At 37.6% G+C, this 26,073-nt stretch overlaps 1 protein-coding gene across 1 annotated transcript; it reads right to left on the minus strand.

Moving 5' to 3' along the window:
* Positions 1-1,394: 1,394 nt before the first annotated feature.
* On the minus strand, positions 1,395-24,399 carry LOC121487805 (60S ribosomal protein L21-like). Its single transcript, XM_041749823.1, has 3 exons — positions 23,875-24,399; positions 5,678-5,869; positions 1,395-1,475 (listed from the first exon to the last, which is right to left on the minus strand). The coding sequence occupies exons 1-3, from the start codon at positions 24,394-24,396 to the stop codon at positions 1,395-1,397; spliced, it is 795 nt and encodes a 264-aa protein (XP_041605757.1). The 5' UTR covers positions 24,397-24,399.
* Between the last annotated feature and the right edge of the window lie 1,674 nt (positions 24,400-26,073).

The following is a 26,073-nucleotide window of genomic DNA, read 5'->3' on the forward strand; positions in this document are numbered from 1 at the left end:
CAGCCCGCAGCTCAGCCCAGCCGGGAGGGGGAGCTGGGAATGTCTCTCCCGGCTGCAGCCTCTCGCTGTCACTCTTTGATCTCCTCGGGGACTGCAGCGGGAGGAAGGAGAAAGCTGCAAGGGCCAGACGCGGGAAGAAAAGGAAAGGGGCTGGGGCGGGGCGGGGGGGGTGGTGAGAGACTCGGCGGGGACCGGGGAACCGACTGTCGAGAGGAAAGGTGGTAGAAGGCAAGGCCGCTGCATGTGAAGACGGGATGGAGGTCCAGGGGAGTGGATCAGGACCGAGAAACAGCGCACACTGAAAACTGCTAAAATCTCATGGTCCAGATTCGTGACCCCGAGCCGTCTGAAACCTCCTCCTAGCATGGTGGGATAGAATAATATCCCCATTTCACGTTTCCTCCTACAGAACAACCATGTGCCAAGCCTCAGCCAAAGATCCCATTAAAAAGGTGTTCCCCCTCCGTGGCATTTTCTTGCTGATAAGTAAGGAAACCTCGCCCTGGAAAACATTACAAAGCTTTTCCATGCTGTAATTATTATATACGTTTTAGAACCAATAACAGAGATAAGGGAGACAAAGAAAATCAACCATAAACTAGGGAGTCTTTGCTTCATTTTAATGAAAACGTTACTTCCTCTGTGGAAAAGGAGTTGTTGTTGGGATCCTGGCATTCTAAAGAGGGGCAAGTGTGCATCTTGATTCCCAACCCACCCACCCCCCCGTTTTGTGCATTAGACCACCCATCTCTCACACACAGACGCAGCCTAAGGAAGAGCCAGCTCCCATCAGCATTTTATATTCTGCAACTGTCTTCTTTTTTAGACCTAGCAGCAGTAGGACCTGAGTTTATGATACCTATAAGTCATGTCACTTAAAGGAAGCAGACAGGCCATTTGGGCTGAGTGAGAATATGAGAGGAGATGGGGAAAGTACTTCCTTTCCACGTAGTATTTACAGAATGCTATTTGAGTAGCCTACTCCTTTGTTTATTCAAAAAGGATTGCATTCTAAGGCCTAAAGTTTTCATTGAGAGCTGAGCTGTCCCAGGTGTTCAAGGAAGGTCACAGAGCCTAGTGATTAAGAGTTCTGGGTCAGAGATACCCCGGGTTCAAAGCCCAGCGGTGACACTTAATAACTTTGTGTCTCCAGCAAGTTACTTGACTTCATACCTTCATTTACTGCAGCTGTAAATACTAAGAATGATAGTACCTACCCAATAAGGATTAAATGATCCATCTTGGTCAATGTTCCAGGAGCACTTAAAAAGAATGTTTGTTCTATAACAAGCATTGGGTGGAATGTTCTATAAATGTCAATTAAGTCAAGTTGTTTGATATCGTTATTCTAATTTTCTATATCCTTACTGCTTTCAGCCTGTTTGTTCTATCAGTCAAAATCGATGACTATAATCATGGATTTGTCTATTTCCTCTTGTAATTCTGGGAGGTTTTGCTTTGTGCATTTTGAAGCCCTATAATTAGATGCAAAAACGTTTAGTTATCTAATTCTCTTAACTAATTGACACCTTTATCATTATGAAGTTATCTTCATTACTTTCAGTAATATTATTTGCTCTGAAATGTATTTGGTGCTAATAATATAACCACTCCAGCTTTTCGATTAGTATTAGCATGATCTATCCCTTTCTAACCTGTCACTTTTATCTTATTTGTGTCTATACTGAAAGTGTGTTTCTTGCAGTCATCATTCAATTTGGTCTTGCTTTTTTTTTTTCCCCCCCCCCCCGGCAATCAAATAATCTCTGCCTTTTAATTAGGCTGTTTTGACCATTTACATTCAATGTGATTATGTATATGGTAAGATTTAAATCTACCATCTTGCTATTTCTTCTCTAATTGTTCCCTCTGTTCTTTCTTCTTTTCTCCGTTTTATGCTTTCTTTTGTGATTCCTTGTGTCTCCATTGCTAGCTTATTAGCTATAATTCTTTATTTCAGTTCTTACTTCAGGGTTCATAGTATATAAACTCAATCACAATTGTCTTTCAAAGAATAGCACCTCTTCATGTAGAGTAAAATAACTTCAGAATTGTATTAATTCCATTATCCCCCTCACCATCTTTTTGTTATTGTCATCCATTTTATTTTACATTTACTCTAGTTTAAACCCCATAGTATGTTGTGTTATTTTTTATTTAAATAGACAATTACCTTTTGAAGAGATGTATATACGAAAAAAAAGTTAATATATTTACCAATGTATTCACCATTTCTGATGCTGTTCACTTCTTTGTACAGATCCAGATTTACATGTGATATCATTTTCCTTCTCCCTGAAGGACTTGCTTTAATATTTCCTGTAGTGCTGTTCTGCTGTTGAAAAAAATCTCACTTTAAAATAAAAAAAAAAAAATCTCACTTTTGTGCTTTTGAAAGACTTTTTTTTTTTTTTCTTTTTGCTGGGTAGAATATTCCATATGGACAGGGTTTTTTTTTTTTCTTTCCAATACTTTAAAGATATTACTTCACTGTCTTCTTGCTTGCCTTGTTCACAGTAAGAAATCTCTATCATATTTACATTCTTACTTTATATAAACTACATCGTCTTTTTCCTCTGATGCATTTGTTTTCTTATTACCATTTTTAATCAGTTTGATTATGATTATGCCATGGAGGGATGCTTGTGTTGCTCAGTCAGTTAAGCATCTGCCTTGGACTCAGGTCATGATCCCAGGGTCCTGGGATGGAGTCCTGCATCAGTCTCCCTGCTCAGTGGGGAGTCTGCTTCTCCTTCTACCCCTCTCTCCTGCTTGTGCTCTCTCTCTCACATTCTTGTGCTATCTCACACTCTTTCTCAAATAAATAAATAAAATCTTTTTTAAAAATGATTTTGCCGGGATCCCTGGGTGGCGCAGCGGTTTGGCGCCTGCCTTTGGCCCAGGGCGCGATCCTGGAGACCCGGGATCAAATCCCACATCAGGCTCCCAGGGCATGGAGCCTGCTTCTCCCTCCGCCTGTGTCTCTGCCTCTCTCTCTCTCTGTGACTATCATAAATAAATAAAAAATTTTAAAAAAATTTAAAAAAAAATGATTTTGCCTTGGTATGATTCTCCTCATATTTCTTATACTTAGGGATTATCAAACTTCTTGTATCTGTAAGTATATGGTTTTCATCAAAACTGGAAACTTTGGATCTTTATTTCTTCCAGAAAATCCTCTTTCCTGTGAGGAACCCAATTCACATATCTGAGGCCACCTGAAGTTGTTGCACAGCTCACTGATGCTCTATTCATTTTTTCTTTAATTATTATTTTCTTTTCTCATTGGGTTTCATATCTTTATAGTTTCCATAGCTGTTTCTTCAAGTTCAACCATCTTTTCTTCTCCACTATCTATTCTATTATGTCCCATCTAGAGTATTTTTTCATCTCAGACATTGTATTTTTCATTGCTAGAAATTTGAATTGGATTTTTTATATCTTCCATGTCTCATTTTAAGTGTATGCATACAATTATAGTAATTGTTTTAATGTCCTCAACTGGTAATTTTAACATCTGTGTCAGTTCTGCATCACTTTCAGTGGATTTTTTTCTGCTTGTCATGATTTGTATTCTTTTGCTTTCTTTCAGGCCTCATTGATTAGATGTCAGATATTGTGAATTTTACTTTTGGGGTACAGGATATTTTTGTATTCCTACAAATATTCTTGTATTTATTTCAGAGGCAGAGTTAAGTTATTTGAAAACAGTCGGATCCTTTTGGGACTTACTTTCAAAATCTGTTGGGTCAGACCAAAACAGTATTCATTCTAGAACTAGTTATTTCCCACTACTGAGCAAAGACCCATCTGTCACTCTACCAATACTCTGTGAATCAAGAGGTTGTTGATTATGACTGGTAGGGACAGACCTATCCCCATGTGGGTGTAGACATAGTTACCTTTATTCATTTCAAGTGGTTCTTTCTTGGGCCTTAGGCAATTTTCTAACATGTATATGTTGGTCAGTACTTAGCTGAATATACAAGAGGGACTCCATTCAGATCTCTGAGGTTTTCTATCTACATAGCTCCTTCTGGTTCTTTCTCCTGCAAACCCTAGCCTCTTAGTCTCCCTAAACAATCACCTCCATCTTCTCAACTTAGGCAGCCTTCTAGGCTCTACCTTAGTTCCACCTCCTCGCATCATGACCTGGAAACTCTTCGAAGGTGGTAAACAGGGATAATCCTAGAACCTGCCTCATTTGTTTCCAATCTTTCTAGAATCATTGTCTTTCTTTGCCTAAGAATAAAATTTAAAAATTATTATACTTCATTTAGTGCCATGCCTAGCAATGCAGCAAGCTCTCAACAAAACTTAAGTGTTATGACTACTATTATATGAATTTGAGGATATAGTTTTGAAAGTTTGAACCTATGTGTATATGCACCAGAGACACAATGCTTTGGAAGAAACAGATAAACAGAGGGGGCTTTTTTATTTATTTGTTAATAGAAGGTCTTTTTATAGCTTTGTTAACATCCTGATATCTAAGTGGGTAGTAGCACTTAAGAACATGCTTAAGGGCCACTGGGCACTCTGGTAAGAAAAGAGGGTTAAGAAAGAAAAGAAATATTCAGTGTCACAGAAAGCATTTGTACTTATATATGTATAGATACAAAATACACATTTATTTTCCATAATCTCAGATGCATGTCTCAACTTTAGTCCCATATAATTGATGACCACATGATTTGCAATGCAAGAGAGACACACCTGAGCTCCGCACTCCTTTTCTTTTTTTTTTTTTCTCCATTCCTTTTCAATAAAGTTTGATCTCCGTTGAAATGCAGATCTCTGAAGACAGGTAGCCTGTGGACAGAAATCTTATTTACACTTTGAAATAAAGTAGACTTTGGCAGGTAGTCAGTCAAGAATACACATTGGGAGAAATGACTGGCTTAGGAAGAGGGCATGGCCCAGGGTGGGGGTAGGAAGGGTTGGGCCAAAAAAAAAAAAAAAAAAAGTACTGCTTAAGTCAGAGTATTGCCCAGAAATAACAATGTATCCTAGTCTCCTGATTTTGTTTTTAAAAACAGTCTCTAAGGGATGCCTAGGTGGCTCAGTGGTTGAGTGTCTGCCTTCTACTCAGGGTGTGATCCTAGAGTCCCAGGATAAAGTCTTGCATTGGGCTCCCTGTGAGGAGCCTGTTTCTCCCTCTGCCTGTGTCTCTGCCTCTGTATGTGTGTGTGTCTCTCATGAATAAATAAAACCTTTAAAAAACTAAAAATTAAAAAAAGTTAAAACAGTCTCTTAGAGGTTGGAAGGAGCACTGGTCTGTGAATCTAGTCTTGCTTTAGCCACTTTACTCCAGTTCCCTCACAAACCCATCACGCTAAACAATTTCTAAACTTCATTTCAACTGTAAAATTATCTGACCATTTTGGCAGAAGTTCCCCCAGAAAGCAGAGCCTGAGATGAAGGTCTGGGTGTGATTCCCAAGCTGTAGGCATGAAGGGTAAGATGAATGAAGTAGGGAAGAAGGAAAAGCCTGTGTAAGGGTACACTATGAAGTTGGCCTCTGCTCTACACTACTGGTTACCAGGTCCCACAGAACTGACGGAAAGCCCTGATGTTAGATGTCTCCAGACCATCACAAGGGAGAAAGGGGAGTTCATGTGGTAAAAGGGAGAAGTGCTTCTTCATCACCTCCCATTCTCAAGGGTCAGTGACTTACCCCATGAGGCCCAAACAACCCCACATTTTTGGGTCTCACATACACAGATGCAGATTTGATTTCCTGGCCATCCTGCTCCAAGACACCTACAGACAAGCCCCGGACAGGGACAAGAAACACATAGGGGATGCCTGAGGTGAGACGCTGTCGGGTTGTACCTGCATAAAGCTGGTTTGGAGCTTGGATCATATCCTGGGAGCATATAAAGATCTGAAGGCATTGAAGATGAAGAGAATAAAACTTAGTTTTATTTCAGCAAAATCACTCAGACAACGAGTGAGAAATAGAATAAGGAAAGCAAATTGGGGAACAGGACAAAAATAGGAGTAGGTTGCAGTAATAATATTAACATTCTTCACCTAAGGAAAGTGAAACTTGGAGAATTTGAGTAATTCGTCTCCAGGTCAATGTCAATGAGCAGTAGAACCAGGCCTTGAGGGGGATCCCTGGGTGGCGCAGTGGTTCAGCGCTTGCCTTTGGCCCAGGGCACGATCCTGGAGACCCGGGATCGAGTCCCACGTCAGGCTCCCGGTGCATGGAGCCTGCTTCTCCCTCTGCCTATGTCTCTGCCTCTCTCTCTCTCTCTCTGTGACTATCATAAATAAATAAAAATTAAAAAAAAAAAAAGAACCAGGCCTTGAATCCAGGCAGCTGATTGCCAACCCAGTGCTCCTCACTGCTTTCCAGCTCTGCCTTCAGGCTGTAGATTTTGAGGGTGTGAGCTAAAAATAAAAGCAATGGGTAACACAGACAAGGAGAGACTGTGAGAACAATATCAAAATTATTATTATTATTCAGTTGCTTTTTTATGAAGAGATCTGTGCAGGTAGCACCAAATAGGCACAGTCAAAAACACTCTTTAAAGGCTCTGGGACAGAAACAGGGACAAGAGGAAGAAGTGAAAGAATTTTTTGGTTTAGCCGGAGCTGGTTTGGTTTACCTATCCTATCATAGATCTATCCTAGACCATCCCCCGACCCCCAAACTCCTCCAGGAAAGTCCTAGAAAGTCCTAGGAGGTAGAACGTGGGAGTAGAGAAGAGATAATCTCTGCCTGCAGATTTATACACAATGTCAGACTTTGTAGAGCATTTCTAGTGTCTTGGTAACAATCAGAGAATTAGCTCTCAAAAAACTCTACATAGGTTCTCATCACTGATATTATTTTTGGGAGGAAGGGGGAATATGAAAAAGTAACATCTTTTTAAAAATAGTGTGGCTCATTTATAGCAAAGTCAATACTAAAATTCTCTCTCTGATTTAGTTTTCTCTCTTGAAATTCTTCTTCCTGCTCTAGAGAAGGTAAGATCTGCTCGCTGGTTAAGTATTTCAAGGAATCAGCCTAATTGGAAGCAACATCACACTAGGTCTGATAAAGTGTAGCTCAGAAAAACATTGACTTAAAACAAAGTCCTGAAGATTGCTGTAAAGTGGTATGTACATACACTGCTTTATTATAAACTGCCTCCTGCAAATCACTAGATGGTTTGATGTTATCCTCAATGAATGATCCTTCCCTGAAAGTCTGGTTCTCTATGTAATGAGGCCCAGGATTATTTTATGTTTATTTTAGCACATTTCTACTCATTGTAACTCGTTATTACAACTGAATTAAAAGTAGAATACTCGTGCACCAACCATAATGGTTATACTTGGCACTGTTAAGAAACTAAAAAAAAAAAAAAAAAAAAAAGTTAGGTTATTTTTTTCTTCTCTTGTCTCCTTTAATAAGGCAATAAAAGAATGGAAAGCCATTGTGTTGTAACTGGAAAATTAATCACATCAAATATTCTTTCATACTAATCAAGTTAAAAGCCTAGAATTAGCTTATATAAAACAGATGTTTACATTCTTATTCTCTTTTGGTACTAATGTCAAGAGAAGAAAGCACAGAATAACTATGTCATGGAATACTTCAGGGAATGTGACACTCTGCTTTTACTTTCTGTGAAGCCACAAAGCCTGTGGTCAGCAAGGAGGACAGTCCCAGAACGCAGGAAAGGCACCAGGGGCCTACTCCCCTACTCCTTACATTGTTGAAATTCCCATCATCTGGAATGGAATGGGAAGTAAGCTGCCTAAGGAAGAGAAAACTGGCTCTCAGCAAGTGGGAGAAGACACAGGCAACATGTGTCTGGTAGCTTGTCCAAAGGGAGCCTCCCTTTTGGCTCAGCCAGTGTCCTAGTTCTCTAGGACTCGTGATTCTGGTTTGTGTTTCAATTGTGATCTTCTCTATAAGGACCTCAGCTATCCACCCCCTCCCAAAATAAAGACCAGAAGACCTATAAGCTGTTCTCACGCTACTTGGGAAAAATAGTTAATAGTTAAAATAGTTAAAAGCCTAACTGAATACTTAATGGAAGGAGCCTGATCCCTTCCCTCCTGCCCCCCGCCCCCCACCTCACTTTCTACAAAAAATGTTGAAGAATTATGGGCAGCCCGGATGGCTCAGCGATTTAGCACTGCCTTCAGCCAGGCCATGATCCTGGAGATCCGGGATGGAGTCCCACATTGGGCTCCCTGCGAGGAGCCTGCTTCTCCCTCTGCCTGTCTCTGCCTCTCTGCCTGTCTCTCTCTCTCTCTCTCTCTCTCTCTCTCTCTCTCTCTCTTTCACTCTCTCTATCATAAATAAATAAAAATCTTTTTAAAAAATGTTGAAGAATTAAAATTTATTTTGAATGACTCCCTCCAGATGTCCTCTCAGGCCTCCATCGTCGCAGCCTCTGTCCCCATAAAGTCGGGCCTTGGCCATATCCACATACCCAGTCTTTTCTGCAACTTTATCCTAATTCAAAAGCTGGAAAGGATTCTAGACATCATTTTTCTACCCCAGGGTCTTAATTTTGCAGAGAGAAACTGAGGTTCAGAGAGTGATTTGTCTAAGATCTTATAAAGTTTTGGGATCATGCTGGAATCTATTTTGGGCCAGTAATCATTCCTCTTCCACCACACCAGATGGACTAGCTAATAATCATTGAGTGCTTCCTATGTCCCAGGAACAATTTTAAGTGCTTTACATGTATGAGCTTTTAATTCTTATTCCAAAACTATGAGGTTGCTAATAGAATGATCCCCATTTCACAGAAGAGGAAATTGAAGATGAAGTTTACACAAAGAAGTTAGATCATCTGTCATGGTTCTCGTATCTTCCTCCCCTTCACTTTTATTCTCTACCTTTTGTTTCCTATCCACATTTTCCCTATTATTTCACAATAAAGTTGAAAATTTTAATAATGAAACTTTGAAGTATATAATTGTTTTATAGTATATATGAGAGTCTAATCATTAATATAATACCAATACTGTATAGGCCCTTTCGGGAAAAAAGAAATGAACTATAGTCTTGGTTTCTTTTGCTTTGTGAATTACCCATCAAGTATTCTTTGACCTTGAATGAGGTCTTCCTGCCCCTAAGCCTATTTCTGAGCTTTCTTCTTCATTATTTATCAGTTTAGGGATGCCTGGGTGGCTCAGCAGTTGAGCACCTGCCTTCAGCCCAGGGTGTGATCTTGGAGACCTGGGATTGAGTCCCACATTGGACTCCCTGCATAGAACACGCTTCTCTCACTGCCTATGTCTCTGCCTCTCTCTCTGTGTCTCTCATGAATAAATAAATACAATCTTTTAAAAATATGTATCAGCTCAAACTAATTTTATATTTTTCCCATGATGCTACGAATTCCTTAATAAGGGCTGTATTTGATTCATTTTTATAAATACATATGCCAAACACACTGTAGGAATTCAATAATGTTTAATGAACTGCTGAATGAGATAATGATGATAATAATAATAATAATAGCTAACTAATGAGTACTTTAACCCTGTTCTTAGCACATGGATGCACTCATATATATACATGAATAGTCATAATAGCCTTGTAAGATAAGTATTTCTTAACTATTTCAGAGACAAGTAAATTAAACTCAGAACATCAAGCAGCTTGCTGGAAATCACATCAGTAGTATGTGGTACAGCCAGGAATAAAATCTAGGACTTTTAGGACTCTTTCTAATACACTCCATTGCCACCATGCAAAATAATTTTATTACTAGCCTGAATATGACATTTCTACAAAAATAAATATTCTGTAGAAAAAATAATCATTATAATGTCAAAATAATTGCTTAAACCATCTTGTTTTAAACCATTTTGTCTATGTAAAACTTATCTTTACTTACCTCCAGAGAGATAATTAAACAGTTGTAGAAGTAAGGACCGTTAAGCAGGAAGAAACTTTTCAAAAAGTTCTTTAAGGAGGGAATGGTATAAATCTGTGACTATCCAGCCATTTATCTATTGATTAGAAGGAAACATCCATTAGTACCTGTGACCACTTTCTATCTACCATCAGGAGCTATGAAAAAGGGGAAGATCAATGTTCCAATATGGATTTACTTGATATTGAAAAATATGAAAAGGTATGAAAGTATAGCTGGGGTAGTAGATATTTTCTATTTTCTATATTTTCTATTTTCACCTTTGTTTTAAGTATGATTCTTTTTAAGGGTGAAATATTTCTTCTCTTTTGCACCCCTTCTTCCTCCCACATCTTCAAAGGAGGGCTTTTCTAGGCTAAGGTTTTGATTACAGATGTAAAGAGTGTCCGAATTCAGGGAGGGAAAAGAACTTTGAAAATCAGAAAACACCTACTATTCTAGACAGCTGGGAATCTGTCCTAATTTTTAAAAACAGAGGAAAAATTCTAACTTCTCTCTTATCTTACATTCCAACATTTAGCAACTCTCTTTATCAAAATATTTCCCCCTTATATTTCTTCCAATATAATTTAAGCCTCTTTCTTCTTTTTCTGTTTTCAGAAGAACTACAGCTGGTCACAACCTTCCACATATTTTTTTTTTCTGTACTAATTAATGAAAGGGGAAGGTGTTGGCTTCAATAATAATAAACTGGATTCAGCTTTCTGCCTTTAATTTTTTTATTTAACTACCTTAGTTAACTACCTCAAAACACATTAATCAAAATATAACAGATAATTCCAGGTTCCTCTAAAGAAATAAGGGAATGTATCATGAAACCCAATCTTCTTTCCTTCTTTCTTTTTTATTTTCAGCCTATACTCATTTAAAAATCTTTTTTTTTTTTAATTTAAGTAAAAAGGAGGCTAGCTTGATACTGTGATAATGGTTTAGAGTTGGAGGCATCAGAAGTTTGCGCCACTTTTACCATGTCGGGACACAGGAACCAGCAAGTGGTCCTCTGGGGAGAGCTTAGGGAGACACCTAGTCTGCCAGCCAGCACCTTGATCTGGACTTCTCAGCCTTCAGAAATACCAGACAAATGTCTAGTGTCTCAATGAGTGGAAGGACTGGATTCTACCTGAGGTAGAACAGGGGTGGGGAGATGACAGGAGCCAAGCTGAGCAAAGCTCACAACAGAGCATACAAATTTACTTTCCATAACCCATGGAACTCAATATTCCTCTTATTACTTTAATAAATAAACAAAAGAACATGCAAAAAAATAGACTGAACTCAAGTTTGACTTATCATAGACACATACGGATATATGCAAGAATACTTACTGAGATGTGTATATATGCAGGTGAATATACATGTGGATTTCCTTGCTCTGTCAGTTGAGACAACCTAGAAATAATGACAGGTCAATATGGCATGTCAATGGCAATCAGTATACTTAGTGCCCAAATCTTGGTTTCTAATGGCAATTTCCAATAGAAGAAACCAGGAGTCCTTGGAGAAAAGGCCGATTCTAACTCTGGGATATGGAATATACAAGATAAGCTCAGAGCATCTTATAGAGCCATAAATGAAAGAAATGCAAAAACACAACAAAGATACACAAACATACACAGACAATGGTGAGATATGTCAAAGGGATATAGAAGCCAACTGAAAGAAGTCTCAACAGTCAAAGTTGGAACAATTTGGGCAAAAAATTAAAAAATGTAATATTAATTATAACCCAGTGTGAAATAAATATCCCTGAGTCCACTATGATACAAATAAATAATTGAATAAATGAATGAGTAAAGGATTATTTCCTCATGCAGGAGAACTCCAAATAATATATATACATAACCCCATGTCAAAAAGATGGAAGGTAAATACCCATTCCTTAAATGTGGGCTGCACATAGTGACTTAGCCCTCACGAATACAGTAAAGAAAGGGGGAAAATAACTTTACAAAGGAGAAACCTGGCCAATGCTAAATCCACCCAGGTGATCAAGGTTAACATCAACAATGAAAAGTCATGTTGCAGCGCATACTCCTAGTATGATGCGATGAGAATAGCATCTGTCATCTTCCATCTAAGAATCTCCCCAAGACTTCTTGTCACAGTCTAGAGAATCCTAATGTGCAATATGCTATCTTCCAGGAGATCCTGGAAAAGGAAAGGAGTACTAGGTAAAAACTAAGCAAATAAGAATAAAGTGCGATGGAGTTCAGTTAATATTTAGTTAATATTGGTTCACTAGTTGTAACAAATCTACCATAACAATAAAAGATGTTAATGGTAGGGGAAACTGGAATAGAGTATAAGGGAACTTTCTGTTCTATCTGCATAATTTTTCTATAAATCTAAAACTATTGTAAAATAAAGAGGCCATTTATAAAATAAAACAAATAAATGGCAAAAGTAGCCCCCAAACCATTTTTAATGAGTCATGAATAGGATACCATCAAGAAACTCCAACTAATTTTTATTAGTCATTTGTCATTCATACAATGAAGTGAATTAAATAATTCATGGTAATTCACGAGTATATTTTACCAGCAGAGTAATGTCTTAAACTTCAAAGACTGAACATCTGAAAGAAATTCTACTGGGCCTATTGGAAATCAGACTAAAGACATTATATAGCATAAATAAACATTGAAAATGTACCCTAAAGCAATAACGCTACTGTTGCTCACTGCCATATGGCAAATCATTGCTACTCAAGCAAAGTTTAGAAAGTATAGTGACTTAGTCACTATACTGAAACGAGGGTGGAAGAGATTCATAATTATTTTTTAAAAATCCTATTTATAATAAATTATAACTGTTATCTCAATCAGAGCAGCCTGAAATGAGGGTGGAAGAGATTCATGATTATTTTTAAAAATCCTATTTATAATAAATTATAACTGTTATCTCAATCAGAGCAGCCTGTTAATGAAACCAGAGTCATCAGCATGTCTATAACTTAGTTTGACTATGGTATTAGTGACAAAATCCAGCCCAATACCAGCCTGTGGCCTTGTAGCCCTTAGTCAATGTGGTAAAAAAAGTGTCAAGATCACGTAAATCTAAATCCTTCTCTAGAAAAACTGCTCAAACAGAACATCTTATTGATGATAGATCAGGTGTGTTATTTTCTTATGGTACTTGAGCTGCCTTAACCTATAAATGACTCTAGTGGGAAAACTTTGCTGAGATGTGATGGACAAAATTTCAGCAAAATCCTTCCACTCACACTGTGGCTAATCCCAAGTCTCTCAGTAGAGGATTTTCTCTACTACATATAAAACATCTCTGCAAATTTCCTTTGCTGTGACTTCTAGGCTAGCCAAAAAACTAAACATCAAGAGTGCACAGAAAAAGGTTTCTTCCCACTGGGCTTGTAGTTTATGCCTTAAAGTTGATTTTCTAAACAGAAATGCACAATGAATTATTGGAAGCATGAAAACTCATTCAGTCATCCCCAAAGGGCATTTTTTAATGCTAAATATTTAGCTATATGCTGAAACGGAGTATAAAATTAGAACCATATTTAACAGATGTTGAAAAAAATGGCATTATGCCAACTAACTCAAACTCCCAACATTGCTGCTATCATCCTATGTAAGGAACAAAATAAACAATGATAAAATAACTGCACACCAAAATTGACAAAATATGATTCATAGACCTCCAGATGCCTATTGACTCACAATTTGTGTTATATCTCTCAACTGAATTCAGCCCAATGAAAATCATGGTTTCAGTTTTTGGTGACTATTTCTATCAAGTGGCTCATTAAATTCAACCAGCAACTAATTAATAATATTTTAATGTTCCTGATCTTACTTTTCACAAATCCAATATTTACCAATCTTAAGTAAGCCTCAGAACTCTCATATGGAAAATTCAGTAATAGTGTTTGTCTTCCACTAATGCAAAGCTGTGAAGATTGAGCTAAAGGTTGTGAGTTTTCTAGAGTTTTCATTAATTCTTATCAGAGATGTTGGAATTTTAATAATCAATATTATGCCTTCTCTTTGCTTCCACTTTGTTACTGTCTTTTTTGTGTAGAACAACAGCAACAAATTACAACCTAAGATTTCTACTAAATAGCTATTTTATATTTAATGGTTTACAATCAGTAGAGGCATTAGGAAAAGTGTGAAAACTACTATTGCCCTCTGCTGGCAGATCCCTCAAGTAAAAAGCATTATGTTTATTTTGCCATTTTACGTTATTCTTAGTCTTTGGGGATACATTTTGTCATTAAAAGATTAGAGTTTGCTTCTTATAGGTAATATTTGGAATTCCTTCTGAAACAAAGTCCAAAATGTCTAGGCAGTGATGATAATCCCCATTAGCTTGAGCCAAAATAAATACTTTTTAAAATACAGCTCTACCGACATACTAAGACATTGTCTCACAGCATAGCGGTTCAAAATTCAGGGACATTTTAATCTTAATTTATTGAACTTGAATCTAACTATTCAAGACTTTCCTGGCTCCTGCCAACTAGACAGCTCTGAAATTTGAGTAGTCTTTGTCAGCCCACATGACAGACTATGACTCTCTTTTGACCATGGAGGTGTATGAAATCACTCCAGTTAAAACTTCAGATGTGGCATGAGGTTTGGAGATGGAGATCTCAAGATATTTGTAGAAACTCTTAGTTCTAAATGATCCTATATTAATAGAGAGACTTCATGAAATAAAAACTCCTTGTTAATTAAAAAATTTGAATCATGCATGGGAGTTGCTTCCATCTTTTTTTTTAATGAATTTCTCTTTTTTTTGATCAATGTAGATGAATTCAAGAAGCTTTTGTTGTGAACAAGTGCTCTCTTATTGCATCTTTGTATTTCTAGTACTTAGCATAGTGTCCCACATATAACACATATTTAAGAAAGGCTTATTGAATTGGTAAATGAATTGGCCTATGCCTTTTACTATATTTAGTCAAATCTGTCCTTATTTCACAATAAAATGCCTAGAGCAGAATGTGGTATTGTATGTAGGAAGAACATATGCTTTGGAGTTGGACAGACTTGGATTTAAATCCTAGATTTGACACCCATCTGAGTGGTAAGAAAGCCACCTGACCTCACCAAGCTGCAGCTTTCTCATCTGTAAAATAAGAACCATACTACTTTCTTCTTGTGCGGTTATAGGGATAATATGAGATAAAATATGTAAAGTGTCTGGTACATAATGAGCCTTCAAAAATTTCATTCTCAAAAAAAAAAATTCATTCTCTTCCCTTTCCATTCAGGTGAATTGCTAACTTCTTTCTGTCTAATCAAGAGTGTAGAACAGACTTTACTCAGAAATTCTGAGAAAAGGATAAAGGGAATGTGTTGTAGTTACACTATTTGTTTACATTTTCAAATCCTTCCTTCCCCTCCAGGAATAAGAATATGTATAAAGTGGTCCCTCCTTATTCACAGGGAATATGTTCCAAGACCCCCAGTGGATGCCTAAAACTGTAGATAGCATCAAGCCCAATGTATACTATGTTTTTTCCTATACAGAGCTACCCATAATGAAGTTTAATTGACAAATCAGGCATAATAAGAGATTAACAACAATAACTAATAATAAAACAGAACAATATGTGCAATAAAAGTTATGTGAACCTGCTCTCTCTCAAAACATCTTATTGTACTGTACTCACCCTCCTTTGATGATGGGAGATGATAAAATGCCTATGTGATGAGATGAAGTGAGGTAAATGATGCAGGCGCAGTTGTGGCTGCTATTGACCTGAGGAGGATTCCTCAGAAGGAGGATTACCTGATTCTAAACCACAGTTGACCCCTCCTAACTGAGGCTGCAGAAAGCAGATCCATGGACAAGAGGGGACTGCTGTGTATAAGCTCCCACACTGTGCTGCTTTAGAGCTTCTTCTGACTTCAAAGTAGGTTACCAACACTACAAAAGGCACTAGAAGGATATATTTTACCTGTCATTTTCCAATTATGTGAAAGTGGAAAAATTATAACGCCTTCCATTAGATCAATGATTTGCCAAGTTTCAAAACACTTTAATCTCTACTCTCTTACTTCACTCTCACTTTAGTCCCATTGTAAAGCTAAGGAAACCGAGAGGAAGAAAGGGGGACTGCCGAATGTGGGGAATAAAACCAGAAGACCGGTGTTCTGACTTGTCCGGGGGTTATTCCCGACCCATCTGGGATGCAGCGCATCTTGTGCTGCCAGCGCCCCCTGACCCCCACTTTGGACACTGCATCCTGGAGCCAATCCCTTTCACGTTGCCCATGGGATGGATTGTGGTCTACTAAAGGACACAACCAAGTCATGAGTCCTGGACCTCATTTTTTTTTTTCTCAGTGACTCACAATGAGACATGTGATGAGTTGTTTGGGATTAACTACTTTTCCAGCATTTTACAAAGTCTAAATGCCCTCAGTGGTTTAAAAAAAAAAAACACAATTCTGGGGAAGTTCTCAGTTTATTTTCAACATTAAAGATGCTACAGCAAGTGTGAGCAGAATGGAAAAGTTGAAGCTCTTGTCTGTAGGGCTACAGACTCAGAGTCTCCATTAGAAACAGCTGTGGCTGTAAGTTTTCTTCTGTGATGCATTTATTGACATTCTTGTCGTGTTGCCAGTGCTAGCTGGCGGCCAGCTGTTCTCATGATATTTTAATTAAAGAAGCTCCCACACCATCAAGAAGAATTCTGTGCAAAGATGTACAACACCTGTCTGCTCAGCAGATCCTGGACCAGATCAGATCTATCTGTACGTCTAGTCCCTAACAACATAATTCACTCTTACTCTTGCTGCCTCCCATCCCAAATAAAGTGTACTAAGCTGGGATGCCAGCACCTTTAAGAAAATTTTATATCTCCGAAATGGTATGCAAAATTGGTTATACATATTTTAGGAAGATAAGGCCCATACTTTCAGCAGATTTTCAAATGGATTCATTATTCAGAAAATGGATAAAAAAAGATTGACTAGATAGGTACCCCTTTCTATTAATTTTCTTTGGAAAAATAATAATCGTTTCTTGTCTTAAAAACCTCAGTCATCAATGGAGGCTTCTGAGGGTAAGTTAAAGACTAAATAAAGTAAGGATAAAAACACAGGATAGGAAAGCTAAATATAAACAGTGTATCTGCTAGCAGGCAACAGATAATGAATCACTTGAAAAGAGTAGGTTAGAAAATAGAAGCTTTACTACCATAATTTTACCATGTCAATATATTTACAATAAAGTATTAACTTCTATAGGAGTCTTTCTGAAAGGCAAATGTCATCTTTCAAGTATATGAGCTCATGCTATGTCCCAAAAGAAGGTATGCATTTAATTGTAGTAAATAATAATTTATAAATCAATGAATCATAATTTGCCATTATGTCCTGCTTTTCTCTACTCATCATCCCATTGACCAAGTAAAGCAGCCAGTTCTAAGCCATTGTCCATCTTCCTTTTCTATCATAGTATAGAAAGAATTTCAGAAGCTCTGAATTTGCCTAATAATACCCAACACCATAATGTGTGAAATGGTATTGGCCATCAAGATATTCCCCCAAGTTGCCTTCAAGTTTGGAATTTAATTAGAACTCTCATTTCAGTTCCTACAGATATACAACCTACCTCCACCTCCCCTTCCCATTTCTACCTGTCCTTTCCTTTTCCAACATCCCTCCTGGCCCTGTGTCTGCTCCCCACATCCTCTCACCCTCTTTCCCCACAAGAAAAAGAGAAAAGAAGTAACACTAAGAATAGACTTTCGGTGTCTCCTTGGTGTCTCAGTTGGTTAAGTGTCTTCTTTGGCTCTCAGGTCATGATCTCAGGGTCTTGGGATTGAGCCCCCCAACCTTGGGCTCCCTGTTCAGCAGGGAGTCTGCTTCTCCCTCTGCCTCTGCCCACCCGGGCTTGTGTTCTGTCTCAAATAAATAAAATCTTTTTAAAAAAGAAAAAAGAGTAGACTTTCTTTGGAGGCAGAGAAGTTGATCCAGGACTTTATTAGTAATTATATAATTATTATATTATTATATTATTATTATTATATATAATTATTATAGCATAGTAATTGAAGAAATGAATGTGTGGCAACAATTTCTACAGCCTCACCATTTCCACCCTCTTTCTATTACTTCAGTTTTCTTTCTCTTTAAGAATCTCTCAATGATTGATTGCTTCCAAGAAGCCGTAAGAAAAACCACTTTATCACTAAAGTCATCTCAAATCCAATGCTTCTCACCACCTTCAATTTGGCCTATACTTATCTTTGGGAAGAGAAACAACGGAACTAAGGAAAGGGAACCATGACAATGTTTTTTTTCTCTCTCTTCCACTCTGAAGGAATAAACTGTTAGATGATGGGGAAGGAGCAGACAAGTAAGAAAACAGTAGCAAAATGCACACACGTAGGCACCTTGCATAACAGGCAACACTTAACTTGAAAGGAATAACTGAGTGGTAAAATGAAGTCCACCTTAGTGGTGAAATTATAATGCTAACACTTAAATTTGGGGAAAGAGTTAAATTTCTAGTAAGTTAAAGAGTTAAATTTCTAGCTCACTTCTAGTAAAAATCTCAATTACAACCCCTATAGATTTATTAGTACAATAATGGAGCACAACCAGGCAGTAAAAAGTTTCTGCTTTGAAGAAAAAAGCAGGTTCAACAATAAAATGTGTAAACTTTGTTTCTTCAATGCCTGAGGCACTGTTTCCAGAGAGTTTTTGTTAGCCTAGTATTATGTACACATACAGAATATCAAAATAAAACTTTCAGTGGAAAATTTAGTAAGTTTAATTCCTTTTTAAAGAAAACTGATGGGATGCCTGGGTGGTTCAGTGGTTCAGCACCTGCCTTTGGCCGAAGGGAGTGATCCTAAAGACCTGGGATCGAGTCCCACATCAGGCTCCTTGCATGGAGCCTGCTTCTCTCTCCGCCTCTGCCTCTGCCTCTCTCTCTCTGTGTGTCTCTCATAAATAAATAAATAAAATCTTTAAAAAGAAAAAACTAAAACTAGTTTTAGTGAGAGATGCATGCTGGTCTTCACATCCTAAGATTTATTCCAACAGCAGTAAAAATGTTTACATTTACTACGTAGTTCAGGACAAGTTAATAATTAGTTCTAAGTCTATTATATGTCTGTATTATGTCAAATCTAACAAAATTGCAGTCAAGATTTAATCAAAACTCATCAAATGTTTTAAGACTTCCTAAAATTCCATCTTCTCCACAAAGACTTGCTTCAGTAAGGTGGCAATGCCCAGCCCTCTTCTTACCCTACCCTTGTCTTGCCAATACAACTTTAATCTGATCCCATTTTAAGCATTTTAAGAGAGATGATGAAGCTGTACCAGAAGACCTAAGATAGGCAAAGCCCTGATTTTCAAAGGAGTGGGGAGCAGGAGATACAAAATACATGATCTTTGAAGTTAAAGACTGCATCCTATTTGTTTTTTTTTATGGCCAGTACCTAGTATAGCATCTGTAACATGAATGAGTAAGTGAATGAATGAATTATATAAATGAATGAAGAAATGGCTTCAAATAGATTCTAAAAACCATATACTGGCAAATATGACATCTACCTTCTCTTGAAATGGGAAATAAGTCAATTAATTGTTTACCTTTTATAAAGAGAGAGACAGCTGGGATGCCTGGGTGGCTCAATGGTTGAGCATCTGCCTTCAGCTCAGGGCGTGATCCCCGGGGTCCTGGGATCTAATCCCATGTCAGACTCCCAGCAAGAAGCCTGCTTCTCCCTCTGCCTGTGTCTCTGCCTGGGGGCACCTGGATGGCTCAGTCAGTTAAGTATCTGCCTTTGGCTCTCAGGTCATGATCTCAGGGTCCTGGAATTGAGCCCCCCCTACCCATCCACCTTGGGTTCCCTGGCTCAGCAAGGCATCTGCTTTTCCTTCTCCCTCCACTCCTCCCCCTCCCCCTGCTTCTGCTCTCTTTCTCTTTCTCAAATAAATAAATAAAATCTAAGAAGAAGAAAGAAGAAAGAAAGAAAGAAAGAAAGAAAGAAAGAAAGAAGAAGAAGAAAGAAGAAAGAAAGAAAGAAAGAAAGAAAGAAAGAAAGAAAGAAAGAAAGAAAGAAAGAAAGAAAGAAAGAAAGAGCAAGCCTGGAATCACTAAAAACAAATCATGTTATCCTAAACCCACAAGGGTCTTACTCTTTGACCTGCTCTGATCAACTTAGATCAAAACATAATCAGCATCCTAATCAAACTTGTAAAGGTTACAAAATTGGTGAGGACAGTTAATACATTAGATAATACAATGGGCATTCTACTTTATTTCAAAGTTCTGAAAAATGGACTGAAAGCAATCTATTTAAAATTTAACACAGAGAAATGTAAATGACTATATAAGATTCATTAAAACAATTTAAAAATTCAAGATGAGAGAATCTGGGTTCAATGACATGAAAAATATGGTATGGTCACAGCATGAAAAAAATAATGCAAAGGTTTCAACTGACCTCAGTTCAATATGAGCCTATGATATGAGATGGCTACTTAAAAAGTTAATGTAAATCTTAGTACTAATAGAAATATTCCATATAGGTTTATAAGAGTAAATAGTCCACTGTATTCTGCATTAGGTAGAATCTATCTTTGCCCTCTCAATGTGACGCTTTAACAGAAATGTTGATTAATTGGAGAATGTTGAGAAGAGCATGACAAAGATGGTGAGAAGTTTTTTCTTGTTGTTTTTTTAAGATTTTATTTATTTATTCATGAAAGACAGAGAGAGAGAGGCAGAGACACAGGCAGAGGGAGAAGCAGGCTCCACACAGGGAGCCCGACGTGGGACTCGATCACGAGTCTCTAGGATCAGGCCCTGGGCTCAGGGTGGCGCTAAACTGCTGAGCCACCTGGGCTGCCCGGTGAGAAGTTTTAAAGGCACACCAGATGAGGAAGATTTAAGAGATTTGGAGCATCTAAGTTGAGGGAGATGAATATAAGCTTCATGTTTGTTTTTATTTATTTATTGGACTCCAAAGACATAAAAGAATAGGAATCATAATACTTAGTTTAAGACACATTGTCTTCACTGATCCTCAAGTGTTCTTAATTATTTATTTTTATGCTTGATTGTTTGCTTGTCTGTTTTTCATGCTGTAGCAAGATCCCATGAACCCACCACCCTAAAGAAAATAAGAACTTGGAAATAACTTACTTCTACTCTGGCAGTGGCCACAAGGTATCTCTGGTAGATGGCTACAAAACTAACTCCCATTCTTATAATATGATATTGAAATTATATCAGGTGGAGTGGTGAATTCTGTGTATCCTCCTCTTGAAACTGAACCATTGAAACTGCCTTGACCAATAGTGTTTGGCAAAAGTGACACTGTACAACTACACTAGATCATAAAGATGGCATGCACTTTTTTTTTTCCTTCGGATGTTTGCTCTTGGAATGCAGCCATCATGAAGTGAAGAAGCTCAAATTTCCCACACTGAGGATCCATGTGGAGAGGCCACAAATAGGTGTTCCAGCCATTAGCCAACATCAACAGCTTAACATCTCCAGATGACTCCAGTTCCCAACTGCCAAAAACTCAGCCCATCCTTCCAGTCTTCTCAGTTGAGGCTCAGATACCACAGAGCAAACGTAAGACATCCCCATTGTTTCTTGGCCCAATCTCTGATCATAGAATCTGTAAACATTATTCAATGGTTGTTTTATGACACCAAGTTTTGGGTGGTTACACAGTTACAGTAACTGGATACCAGTATGTGCTCATTACCATGCATTTCCCTGTTGCATTAAACTTAAACCACAATCTTGTATCTTGTGTTTATCTACCCCTTCCTTTCATCTTTTATAATTAGATCTCATCTCCAAGTAAGCCTAAGAGTAGAGTTTTAATTTTATTTTATTCTTTACTTTATAAAAGGTATCATACTTAATGAATGCTTTTGGAACTTTTTCTTTTAACATTATATATGTATTATCCATCCTAAAAGCTGTTGTTCAATAATTTTGACTGCTAAATAGTAGTCCATTGAATAAGTATACTCTTATGCCCACCTCTTGTCAATGGGCTGTTAGGTTTTCCTAGGTTTTTGCTCTTGTGAATACTGTTGCCAAGAATATTCTCATATATATCTCCTAGAATATTTGTACAAAAGTTGATCTTAGGAATAAAACTAAGAAACTAGAAACTAGAAAACTACTACTAGAAACTACTTTTTAACTACTTTTTAACTAACTAGAAAGTAGGATATGTGAATGTTTGGTCAAATATTTAAAAGAGTCTGATAATGAGGTGCCTGGGTAGCTTAGTTAAGTGACTGACTCTTGATTTGGCTCAGGTCATAATCTCAGGGTTGTGAGATCAAGCTGTGTCAGGCTCCACACTGAGCATGAAACCTGCTTGAGATTTTCTCTCTCTCCTTTTGCTCCTCCCCCCTGCTTGTGCTCTCTCTCACTGTTAAAAAAATTTTTTTTTAATTAAAAATTTTAAAGTAAATAAATAAAAGTGTGGTAAGGAAGAGGACTACAATTAAGCCATAATATAAAGAACTGGCCATAGAATCAGCTGACTTTCAAGGAATCCAAGTTTTGCAGCTCAAAGGTCATATGACCATGGACAATTCATTTTGTTAATCTACAGGTATTTTTATTGAGGTTTAATTTGACAATATGAAATCTCTTTGTAAATTATAGTGATACAAAATATGGCATTGTTTGTAAGCATAAGTGTATTGGTTTTATTTGTTACTACAGGGAAAAAAAATAGGACCAAAGGCTGGAAGTGATACAGACTCAGATTTTTGTACCAAAGATAAAAAAGAGCTTTTAACAGCTTAACCTATCCTACAAAAAAAAAAAAGCTTTTTGGAATGGCTATGACTGAATCTGTGATAAGTCTGGGATAAGACTGGATCTGGGATCTCCCTGTAACACCAGGTCAGACAAGTAGGGGAGGGGGGATCACAATGAAAGAATAATGGGCTAAGCTTCAGGACTGGATAAATGTCAAGGTTTCTTAGTCAAGAAGCCAAGAACAGAAGTACGAGCAATGATTACACCCAGGCAAATCATTTAGCTCTTTCAGTTATACTGTGTGTTATGGATTGAATTGTGAGCCCCACCCCAAAGATATGCTGAGGTCCTAACACCTGCTATCTCTAATGTGACCATATTTGGAAACAGGGTCTTGGAAGAGGTAACCAAATTAAGATGAGTTCATTAGAGTTGGCCTTTAATCCTATATGACCAGTATCCTTATAAGAAGGGAAGACAGCCTTAAGAAGAGAAACACCAACAGAAGCATAGACCAGAGTTTTGCTACCACCAACTAAAGAATATCTCCAGATATTACCAGAAGCTGGAGGTAATGAGGAATGATCCTCATCTAGATGCCAATTTCAGTATTCTAGTCTCCAGAACTGTGGGAGAAGAAATTTCTGTTGTTTTAAGCCACAGAGTTTGTGGTAATTTGTTATAGCAGCCCTAGAAAAACTAACACACTGTTAGTCATTAAGAGTCCAAGGAGGCACAGACAATGCCCTACAATTGGACAATTGTACAGCAGGGATGTTGTGAAAGAGATAACTTCGCTGAAAGAGAATTTGGACATGATCATCTCTAAAGGTCCTTCCCAACTCTGATTCTCCAATGCACTGATCCGGTAAGATTCTAGAACCAATAGATGTGTAGAATAGATACATAGATTGTAATTAATGGGTTAGAAAAGCCAGACAAGGTACCTAACACATGTATTCACTTAAACCTCACAAATCTTAAATTAGATATCCTTGGTTTCCTACAACATAGGTGCCTACACATCTCTACCCATGAATTCCAACATTCTCTCCTGGCAAGATACAGGAAGGTGACAGTAATAGATTAACACCATGATAAGTATTTGGGATTATTTTCTACCAAAAAAAAAGTAGAAGATGAAATGTGAATATGAAAAATTTGTATTTCTTAAGGACAAATTTCTTTTCTTTTCTTTTTGTTTTTGTTTTTACAATCCTGAGGTCTTTTATTTTCTTTACATCTATCATGCTGATGAATTCATAGGGGATGGGTTCCAGTTCAGGCTCCTTTCCATTGGTTCTCACAAAGTGTGCTTCTCTGGGTGGGGCAGGCTGGCACTTCAGTTGGGCCCAAGTACCTTTCTCTTTGGCTTCCTTCTTTTTCTCATCACTTTCCTTCACACGCTTCAGGAAGCTATCTTGGCTCTTTGAGTGTTTAATATGCTCAACGCTGACATTAATTCTCTTGGCAAGAATCATGCCCTTAACTTGTTTGTTTACAACAATGCCAACAGCATGCTGAGTAACATTGTAGACTCTTCCAGTTTTGCCATGGTAACATTTGTGGGGCATTCCTTTTTGAACAGTGCCCATTCCCTTGATGCCCACAATATCACCTTTCCTATAGATTTGCATGTATGTGGCCAAAGGAACAACTCCATGTTTTCTTTCTTTTTTTTTTTTTTTTTTAACTCCATGTTTTCTAAAAGGCCTAGAGAACATATAGCGGGCACCTCTCCTCTTTCCCTTTGTGTTGGTCATTTTGGCAAATTACTGAAAGATTGCGGTTCCGCTAAGGACAAATTTCTTGTCCTGCCAAGATATTTCTTGCAAAGAGATTAAGAAGGAGGAGGAGGAAGAGAAGGAGAGGAGGGAGGGAGGTAAGGAGGGAGGGAGGAAGGACATCAGGGTATATAACACCAGTTACTGAATTCAGGGCCAGGAGTCAGAAAGTCCAAATTATTGGACTAGTCTGCACCTTCCTAATAATAAAGCAAGCAAAAAAAAAATAATAAAGCTTCTCCAAAAGTTAGCAGTTACCAATGATACATTTATCTCAATGAAATGTTTGCAGTGCTTTAGGAAAGCTATTAATGGTATATGATTCACATCTCTGTTTAATCTTTTTCTATTCAATATTTGCATAGTTTTATAAATGTCAATATGTTCTTACATTTACACAGTCTCTCATGGATTATAAACTGAAAGAATTTATACAGATATTCTATGCCACCAGACATTTGGAGATTCCTAAATTAGAACAAATAGTGATCTGGTTAAACATCATTGTATTTTGCCTGTAAACTAAAGGTGCTTTTTAATCCTCCTCGTGGAGTTTCTGTGTTGATTAAATAAGACGATGACAAGGCACTTGCACAGTGGCCATCAGCAAATCTCCATGAAATATCAGCTCCAGGTTTCATACGGAGACAAATATATCTGTGCTTAAGCCCCAATGTTTGTAGCAGCAATGTCCACAATAGCCAAACCATGGAAAGAGGCAAGATGGCCATCAACAAATAAATGGATAAAAGATGTAGTATTCATACACAATGGAATATTACTTAGCCACAATAAAGGATGGAATCCTACTATTTGCAACAGCGTGGATGGAACAGGAGGGTATCCTGCTACATGAAATAAGTCAATCACAGAAAAACAATTATCATATATTTTCATTCATATGTGGAATTTAAGAAACAAAACAAAGGAGCATATGGGAAGGGAGGGAAAAATAAAACAAGACAAAATCAGGGAGACAAGCCCTAAGAGACTCTTAACTATAGGAAACAAACTGAGGGTTGTTGGAAGGGTGGGGGGTGGGGGAATGGGGTAACTGGGGGATGGGCCTTAAGAAGGGCACTTGATGTAATGAGCACTGGCTGTCATATGCAACCGACGAATAATTGAACTCTACATCTGAGACTAATTAACTATACCTTAATTAATTGAATTTAAATAAAATAAGATAAAAATTAAATGTGGAAAATGTTAAGATCTTTATCTTCATAATGAAATGCAAACAGATGGCAGAGTATAGAGTAACCTCTATAAAGTACAAGTTTAGAGCCCAAAAATCGAGGATTTAGACCATGGATGACTCTTCTACCCAGTTAGATACATGACCTCAGGTAAGTTGTCTAGCTCCCTTATCAGCAGTTGTCTTATCATAAGAGTTACTTTCAGGGTCATTACATGAGTACTAGATACAGTACTGATCTAATGTTATGCCTAGCGCGCGTGCACACACACACACACACACACACACACACACACACAAGAGCATTTGATAAATGGTAGTAGTACATCCAAGGGGATCTTCAGACTATGTTGCCTCATTTCAAAGTGTTTCTGTCAGTAGTCTCCATTCTTCTATACACAACCCTTATTTTATCTAATAATTTGAGTTCCTTTTCTATATCATTACATACATATTTA

Source organism: Vulpes lagopus, chromosome 1, assembly GCF_018345385.1.
Source record: "Vulpes lagopus strain Blue_001 chromosome 1, ASM1834538v1, whole genome shotgun sequence".
Taxonomy (NCBI): domain Eukaryota; kingdom Metazoa; phylum Chordata; class Mammalia; order Carnivora; family Canidae; genus Vulpes; species Vulpes lagopus.

Excerpts from the sequence above, each read along its gene's own strand:
- LOC121487805 (XM_041749823.1), bottom strand. The coding sequence starts at position 24,396 with ATGACCAACACAAAGGGAAAGAGGAGAGGTGCCCGCTATATGTTCTCT. Across the intron at positions 5,870-23,874 it reads AATTCATCAGCATGATAGAT|GATATGATCCAAGCTCCAAA; the intron begins GTAAAGAAAATA and ends ATATGCTCCCAG. Across the intron at positions 1,476-5,677 it reads GGTTGTTTGGGCCTCATGGG|GGCTTCAAAATGCACAAAGC; the intron begins GTAAGTCACTGA and ends ATCTAATTATAG.